This window comes from Fringilla coelebs (assembly GCF_963513975.1).
Source record: "Fringilla coelebs genome assembly, chromosome: 1".
Taxonomy (NCBI): domain Eukaryota; kingdom Metazoa; phylum Chordata; class Aves; order Passeriformes; family Fringillidae; genus Fringilla; species Fringilla coelebs.
Window position 1 is genome coordinate 113784354 of NC_140028.1, and position 9161 is coordinate 113793514.

Here is a 9161-nt window from a genome sequence, read left to right on the forward strand (position 1 = left end):
TACCAGGTATGCCCTTATGAGAGATGGGAACAGACAGAAATTTGGATTAGGCAGATACTTCTGCTGAGTGCTAATCATATTTAAGCAACTCAAATGAAAATGCTAAAGCTTTAAAAAAAATATTTGAGCTGCTAACTGCTCTCACAGTAGAGCTGTGACTTGAACTGTGTGCATGTGTTTTGTATGCTGCTGCCTTATATGTCTTGTGGGGATCCCTGAGGAAGAATGGCTTTGAAAGTTTTTTCTGCCATTTGAAAAACTTGCAGATGACCTGGGTTAGATTCTGAAGCTTAAATATGGAGCAGAACAGAAAGCAGACGTACAGGGAGCACCTGAGTCTGCTGTATGTGTAACTGTGTGGAGGACAAAAGTGGAAATAGGCTTTAAAAACTTCACATCTGGGAGGTTAAGCTTATCTTCTGCAGCACTTGGGAGGGGGGTGGTCTGGCAAAAGAACCTCGCAAAATATCTAATAAGGCTTTTGAGAAAAAAACCCAAAACTTATCTGTCAAGATAATTGGAATTTCTACATTTTTAATAGTTTCAAATCTCACTTGAATTTTTGAGATTTCATTAACCTTTGCTCTTTTGCCCTTGATTATTTCCTAGAAGCCACTTAAAGTAACTGATTCATGAAAGCTTTAGGACAACAGTGTGATTCAATTCATTATTTCTGGGCATGCAAAATAATTTTCTGAACTTGGGTATGGGCTACCTCTCAAGTATTCTCAATATCTTACTAGTATGTGAAAAACTCTTTTGAGATGCTATGTAATTATGGTAGTGCTAGTGAGTTAAATTTTCAGTTTTTTGTTGAAGTATACTTTTAAGAGGTGAACTCAACTTGTGGCTGTGTAAATATTGAAAGAAGGCACAACTGATGTAAATGATGAGTGACAGTAAGTATAATAGTGTTGCAAGGAATTGAATACTAACCTGAAAGTATGTTTGTTCTTTAGCACTGATCCCTCAGTGGTAAACATATCAGACGAAATGGCCAAAACTGCACAGTGGAAGGCTCTTGCCATGAGTACTGAGAATGCCAAAGTAACCAGAGCTAACCTGAGGTAGCTATAATTACTCACACCTTTTCTAACTAATTGTCTTGTGTTTATCAGCTGTACTTGTATTTATTGAACTATATCTTTAAAAAAATGTGGTTTATGAATCTGAGTTACTGATTTCTTACTTTAGAAGAATTTGAATTTGAGCTTAATTTTTCCTCTTTACTCTGAAGTTTATCAGTTTCTATAAGGAATTATTTTATTACCATTTTATTAATGTATTATTTTAAATAGTAATTTAAAAATTACTATTTATTTACTTAATACAAGTGTTTATTACTGTGATGAGCTTAGGGTTTCTAAGTACTAGTAAGTACATGAGCATGGGAGTGGTTTGATGCTCAAGAATACAAATTCCACTGAGAATACAAGGTAAGTCCAGCACTTTCATTGTTGCTTTGTACTGCCCTAGGATCTCTTTTTGCGGGGGACTGTGTTGCTTGAATTGCTTTTCCTCAACTCATTTTAAATATCTAAAAATTGAACCTGTCTCCAATGCTATCTTTACTGAAATATACTTGAATGAAGTACATGGACAGATCATGAGCCCTCAGTGCTCTGAACTTTCCCTGTAAGCTGACACGCATCTTCTGTGCTGGCCAGTAGCCTTTCTTCTCTGTGAGCTCCTGATCAAAGAACAAAATCTGAGTGTGGTGAATCATTCTGCTATTCTATCCTAATTTATTCCCTGTCTAGATTAATCTGTCTAGGGAAGCAAGCCAAGACATGAGTATTTGTGCAGAATATCCCCATCTTCCTGAAAGGCTTGTGATTTATAAGAACTTGTATCTGTGGACTGCTCACCATCCATGCAGCTATTGCTTAGCAGTTTTTATGTAGGAAAGGGGAGAATGGGCATGTTTGCCTCAGAAAACTAAACCTAAGCAGTCCTCTTGTCTATTGTATGCATCTTTTACTGGTGGATCCTTTTCAGCCAATTCTGTCAGAGGAAGACACATTTGAGATACAAAATTGTCAGGTCTTGTATAAAATTACATCTCAGTGAAAGTATTCATGGTGAGGAGGGAGTGTTCATACTCTGTCCAAGGCTGGAGCATTTCTAGTCTGTTCATGGCTCAGGTACTGCTGGAAGCACTAGTAGTGACCTAGCACTTGTACACCATCTGTGTATTCACCACGTGCACTGCTCCAAATGTGGCATGGAAGTACACTGTTTTGGCCAGACAGCAGGTCAGCCAAGGGTAAAGGAGACAGAGAATGAGCTTTGAGGTCTATTGTAAGAGGAAAAGTTTAACAGACTTATTAGTGGAGGCACCGTTTCCATGAATGTCTATGCTGTATTGTTTAAACATTTTTAAAATGTTAAACACATATTTAATTAAAATATTTCAAAATCTTAAGTACCGCCTGAGTGAGACCATCAAGAAGACAAATTGAAGAGATAAGAGAGTTTGTGTGTCAGTAGATTTTTTTCTTCCCTGCTAAATTCTTAGAAGCAGCCCATTTCAGAATTTGTGGATGATTCTAGTGCATTATCTGATAGTCATTTGGCATATAAGGCTTGAAGAGATACAGGCCTGTATTTCTTTTTCCAGAAGAATGAAAATGCTTAGATTTGGTTTTCAGGCAGTTCTAATCCAGTACAATTTCATCTCTCACTTTCCTGTTTCCTCAGTAGGTTAAGTTAGTGTGGAATTATATGCAGTACTAGCGATCTAGGCTTCTGATCAGTTTGCAGTATTTTTTGTTGTGCTTAGCCTTGTATTTGTTATTCCATCTATTCATTATGTTTTGCTAGAAGACATTTCCCTTTGATTTTATAACATACCCTGCTTGAGCTTAATACAGTAAAAAAACCATCTTGGTAGGGAACTTGCTAAAACTACAAATAGAAGATAACCACTGGTGCCAGAAACCAGGTTTTTAACAGGCAATCTGATAGTGCATTAATCTTGAAAATGTTGAAAGGCAGACTTCTGAGCCTTAACTCAATTGACTGCTGTTTTGAGGTATTTGCTGTACTTTCTTTGCATCCTGTTGAGATTCAGAGGTGTCACTACTGGTCATTCAAAAGTAATTTCCAGTAAATTACTAATTTCAGTTCTCCTAAGGTTTTTCTGCATGACTGTCTTCATCTGGTGGTACAAACAGACATTTAGTGCTGTGGTAAAAATGGTTCTGTAGGCACTGCTATTTTCAGATTTATATTCAAATACTAATGCAGTTTGAAGGAGGCACATCTTTTATAATTCCAGATGACATGTTGTGTGGCTTGGCATGATTTATTAAAAACCGTATATTTTTAAGAAGATCAATTTCAATTTTTTTTTTCTTTTTCTGAATTGATCCAGATTGCTTTTTCTTTTTTTCCTCAGCCATCTATTTTAGTAGTTTACAGACTGTGGAGTCCCAGCACACTTGTATCTTCTAAGGAGACGCAGAATTTTCTTCTTGGCATGAATTTCTAATATATTTATTTCCTTAAAGAGCAACTCTACAGATGTGTCATCTCTTTTGAAACTCATCTTCCCTCTTAGACTGTTCCATTTAATCTTCTACTGACTTCCGACTACCTTGGGACATTCCTTATTGTCCTTCAGTCAGACACTGTTCAGTGTCTGTTTCCCTAAGAGTGTCAATTTTTCTGGTGCCATTTGTCTTTTGGGTCTTCTGCTTCACTTGAATGGAAGGTTCAGGTTACACAGGTTTCTTAGTGTCCTCTGCTGTTGTTGGAAGTGTGGTTTCCCCTTTTGAACAGACTGAAATGTCCTCTCATTCCTGTGAACAGATGGTTTCCCTGCCCAAGAATAAAGATGTATTAGTAATATTGCTTATGTATTTTTGAGTATTTTCACCTAGACAGTTTTGCAGGCTGGGTTGGGGATTTGTTTGTTTGTTTTTAAAGATGTTTTGCATGAGCAGTTTCAAATCAATAAAAGCAATGGAATTGGATATGGTATTTATGAAGGAGATATTGGTGTTCTCTCTCTTTTAACTTTGTACTGTTCCTGTGAATATTATTTAACAATTACTAAAATGTAATAGAACTGCCTTATCATAAAAGCATCCTTATGTAAATACTTTCAGTGTTCATTTTGAAGTATAAAACATTAGAAATTTACCCCTTCCTAAAGTGGGCCAGACTTTACATTTTCTTCTTTGTTTTCAAACAGCCCTGAAAAACCAGAAAGTGTGAAAATAGAAGTGGAAAAGTCACCTGTTTTGAGATACGTGGATGCTGAAACATCTTTATAGAATGGAACCAATGGGAATTGGGTGTATTTGTGTGTGTATATATATCACTGTAGGATATTATACCATGGAAGTGTGATTTCCAGTTTAAGGAGCAACATATATTTAATTTCTGCCATTTTTTGGGCACTGTAGATATGCTTGCATAATGCAAAGATTTTCCCAGCAAATAAGTGGTAATCACACTTCAGCTATTTATTTTATTGGAAATTTTATTTTCATTTTTAAATAGGAAGACTGTAATGAATGCTTATTATTTTCCATAATCAATACGTGCATAGAAGTTACATCAGCTTTTGCTGATGATTACTGGTCCACATTGCTTAAAATTTTGCAATACCTCTGTTTATAATGTGCGCCACAGAAGTTTTGTTTTCCACGCAGGCAATTAGTGCTTGTTTTTGCAGGGTATACTTTTTTTGTGGTTTCATAGAACAAATGTTAATGTGCTGTTGACAAGAACTACTGTGTTTTATGTCTCCACTCCATGCTAGTGTTTTCTGGATTCTGTCTCTCCTACTCTACAGGAGTGGCCTAGAGCCCTAAGTCAGGTGGTTAGTTAAGCCTTAAAATACCCTGGTGTGCTGCTTTCTTTGGTTTTTTTGAATTCTCTTGAGTTTTCATTATTGTCCAGTAGCAGTATGAGTGCAGTAGTGGCAGTTACAGTCCCAAGTCAGTATTTGCCATTCTGGACACTCCATGTTTACACAATATAAATTGGATTTACAGGCAGCAATTGGTCTATAGGAAATGATAAGTACTTACCACGTCAGTACTCTTGAATTCTTTTTTTCCTGTTTTTGCTTACATTTTTCCCCATAGATTTTCAGTGTCTAATTTACTCAGCTTTAAGATTTTGGAGTATTTCATATCTTCATCAAATATATTTCTTGGTTAATAAATTTTTTAATTTACTGTGTATTTGATTAAATTTGTTGTAGCTCAATTCTGGAATAGGTTTATGATCAGTATTATTTTATGGATTACTAATTGCTTGTGGTATTTGTATGTACAGTTCTGATCCTCTCCATTGTAAAGGGCATATATGGTAGCACACCAACTTATTTTTAAACACATTATTTATTTTAATTAGTATAAATTTCTATCATGTAAGATGAATTGAAAAAATAAATATTCATTTATTAAAGTAAATGGGATTTTTTGGGGACTCCACTGATAAAGATGCAGTCAGTGCATTTATTGTACTTACATTTTCAAGTTCTAGTGTTTAGCATTATAATGAAATAATGAGAATTTTATATATAAATGAAAATCTTGATGACTTACCTGCGCAGTTTCCATTCTTAATTTTTTTTTTTTTTTTGCCTTATGCCTTAGTTTTTTTTGCTTTAATTTCCAACATTATCTCTTTACATTCTGAATTGCCACTAGCCCTTTCTGGATGCATTACAATGGCTTTAATTAGAATCTGTGCTCATTTAACACTAGAAGATGCTGTTTGCTTAATGCTGCTTTTGGCAGAGTTGGGAGTTTTATCATGGACCAAGTGATAAAATTCTCAACAATTGCAAAAGGAGCTGATTCTGGAGGAGGGCAGACTTTATCTGAAAATACCACTTGAGGTGGAATTTTGGTGCTCTTCAGCCAAGTGTCACCTGTAGAGAAGGTAACTGTATAATACAAAAATAAGGCAATCAGTGGGAATAATACAAACATTTAAAAATAGTATTTACATTACATGGACTGTTACTGTTCCCTTTAAATGTAATGCAATTATTTAACATTTTTTTCCTTTCCTTTTTATTTAACTGAATTCTGAGAAGGCAGTTTAAAGAAAGGAAATCGTAGTGTACAGCAATACGAATAATGATATCCAAACAGTCATAACAGGCTCAGGTCAGGGGCAAAGCAAGAGAGGTCTGCATTACCAGTTTGAGCAGTACAGTGTAATGACCTGCGTTCTTAGATAGTAGTGTAGCTCGTGCCTTAGTTTGACTTCGTGCTCTTTCAGTAAGTAACCCATGGTCTCCCTCTGATCAAACTGAGATAACAACAAAACTACAGCAGATGGTTTCTCAAAACTGTGTACATTATTTTAAGAAAACCCAAACAATACCCATCTGCATGTCAGTAGTTGACAACTAAGTACCTCATGCTCTGAATCGAGGAGGGAAGAAATACTTTGGGGATTCTGTGTAGCATCATCCACAATACAGTACTTCTGTCCTCTCAGTAGTATTTTTCGCTTCCTGTTCACAGTCCTGCAACAGTTTCCAAAGACCCAAAAAATTACTAGAATCCTCTTGGATTTCTAACTCTTTAATGCTGGAAATCAGGGTTCCATGGTGCTGCACACTTTGTATTTGGCTTCTACTTCAGAAGTTTTGGTCATTATTACAGGAAGTGGATAGATTTTGAGTAACATTGAAAAGAAACAAAACCAAAGCCCCACAAGTCTAATCACAGTATTTATTTAATTGTGTAGATATTTTAATCAGTGCCAGAAATACCATGACTTGGCAAACCAGTTTACAGTGACCTTTAGTTCCAGTGTTCTTGGGTAATAGTTATACTTACACTTTCTTCCCATATGAACAGGACAAGATCTGGTATTAAGTGCATAAATCCCTGTTGCTAATGTATGGTTAAGTGATTCACTGGTCATTTTACACCTTCTCTGCTTGAAAGTCACATAGTATTAAAATAAGACAGCTAAGGATGTAGTTTATTGTACGTAGATGTATGTTTTGCCTTAATGGATGCAAAAGAGCAGTGATAATTGCTGTGCACTGATTTTTATTTTTTTTTCCATAGGGCTTAAGCCCTGTAAAAACTACGCCAATGGATTTCCATTCCAATAGCTAGAGGAAAACAAACAACCCTGCACTTTTTATAGATGCCTTGGTTTCCTGGAATGGAGCTTAGTGCTACTGTGTACCTGGCTGCAGAGCCACCTCAGGAAGTCCCTCTTTTTTTTTTCCTTCTTTTTCCTTTTTTCTTTTTTTTTCTAATTTATTTATAAGTATTAATGTTTACATGAAATGTAGGTCTTAATTTTGACCACTCCATTTAAATTATCATCTAAAATGTATCACTTAAAATGCAGTTTTGTGTTTAAATTATATTCTAGAAAACTCATTTTCATATGTATTAGTCACACATTTTTCATTCTGTTTACATATGCCCAAGTTAACAACAATTTCCTCCTAGATTAACTTTGCAGCTATAACATAATATTTCATATACTTGTTCCATGAAATGTTCCAAATTGCCACGTTTGTCATCATAAAACCTATCAGGATAGAACTTGGTGCCCTAATGGCTTTGGGATCTTTTTCAGCCAAGTATCTTGGCCATGTTTTCTTCATTTAATGCAAGTTCTCCTGCAAGCTATCATTTGCTTCACCTGCATCTCTGTCTTTATACGGTCACTTCCTAATCCGTGCCCTTTGCAAAGGCAGGTTCGACAGGCTGTAAAATATTTCTGTACCAAATGGGTGCCACGTCGCAGAGCCTGCGCTGCTCCAAAGGGTTTGTCTTGTACATAGGTTCTGTAAATCATAAAGCGAATGGTTCAGGACTCTCAGTTCACAAATGTAATCTGTCAGGTGAGCACCACAGCGAGCTTAGTTGTCTTTTTGCTTTCTTATGATTAGTAATGTTTTAATTACTCATCTAGGACAAAATTATCAAGTACAGTAAAACGTGGAAAATACTTTGTTTATACCAACAGTAATTTATTTTATGGCAAATTTTAAGACTATAGATGCACACGGCTTTGAGTCAGCGTAAGTGTAGTGCTATAAATAAAGCAAATTGCTCAGTAAGTTTGTCAATTTTATTTTATAATGTTTTTAGTGAAAACTTCTAGGACTTTGTAGTTGGCATTGAACTTTGCCTAAAGACACTTTCATATTGAATTTAGTATCTGTTGACATTTATTTGGAATAATGAATGAGTTTGAAAATCGATACTTTTCTAAATGATTTTATTGGAAAGACACGTAATTTCTTGTATTTTCCTTTCTATTGTTGCTGACGCTCCTGTGCACAGGTGTCTTCCAGGTTCAGCTTTTGCAGCTGAACTGCTGTTTTGATTTTAATATTCTTTATTTGAAATGTGATTACATACTGTATGGTTCGAATTTTTTATGACTGCTTTTCTAATTACAGTGACGTTTTCTTACTTTATAAACAAATCCAAAGCAAATGAAAGCATTATTCCAACTGTAGAATCAATATTCAGTTTATACAGAAAACACAACTCTCAGACTCGTTTTTAATGTGATTCAGCCTTTGTGTTGTTTTAATTACTGCTCGAATAAAATTATCTTTTGTAACGTTTCAGAAAGTTGGTAAAAGCAATAAACAACCTCCTGGACTCCATTGCGGCCGCTTCTGTTTTCATTGCCCGGGGGGCGCTGGGGGCGGGCCCGGCCGGCGCTTCCCCGTGCCCATGGCAACGGCGCCGGGCCGTGCAGCACGGCGGCTCGCGATTGGCCGGCGGGCCAAGAAGAGGGAAGCCGATTGGCCAATGAGTCCCGTGCCGGCCGCGCGAGCGTCGCCGTAGGCGGGCCGCGGGGCGGGGCGGAGCCGCTGAGGGAGCGCGGGGAGCGGGACGGCGGGGCGGGAACGCAGGTTTGGGGCCGGAGAGTCAGTCGAGGGCAGGGAAGGCGAGGCAATGTCCCCATCCTCCTCCCGTTCCGCTTAATGACGTGCTCCACAGCCCTGCTCCCTCGCCAGCTCTGGGTAGGCATTGAACAATCTCGTGGTTCCCAGAGGCTCTAAGGAGTGGCGGTACAATTCCCTATAAAGCTCTGCTTGTAGTGAGAGCGGAGGGGGTGAACTTCAAAGAGCGTCGTGTTACTCTCGAGTTGATACTGACCTGAGCTGCTCACTTGACCTCAGAAATTCCCTATTGTTG

General features: G+C 37.2%; 1 protein-coding gene across 7 annotated transcripts in view; it reads left to right on the plus strand.

Moving 5' to 3' along the window:
- Positions 1-8606, plus strand: part of SLC4A7 (solute carrier family 4 member 7) — a 93506-nt gene extending 84900 nt beyond the window's left edge. For 4 of the 7 annotated variants that reach the window (XM_084222913.1, XM_084222919.1, XM_084222915.1 and 1 more), the window contains 2 exons: positions 960-1067; positions 4199-8606. In XM_084222913.1, the coding sequence (XP_084079039.1) occupies positions 960-1067; positions 4199-4280 (190 nt within the window). In that variant the 3' untranslated portion in view covers positions 4281-8606. Of the gene's footprint in view, positions 1-959; positions 1068-4198 lie in introns of those variants that run through there. The other 3 variants (XM_084222916.1, XM_084222917.1, XM_084222918.1) reach the window with 3 other exon arrangements.
- The last annotated feature ends 555 nt before the right edge of the window (positions 8607-9161 follow it).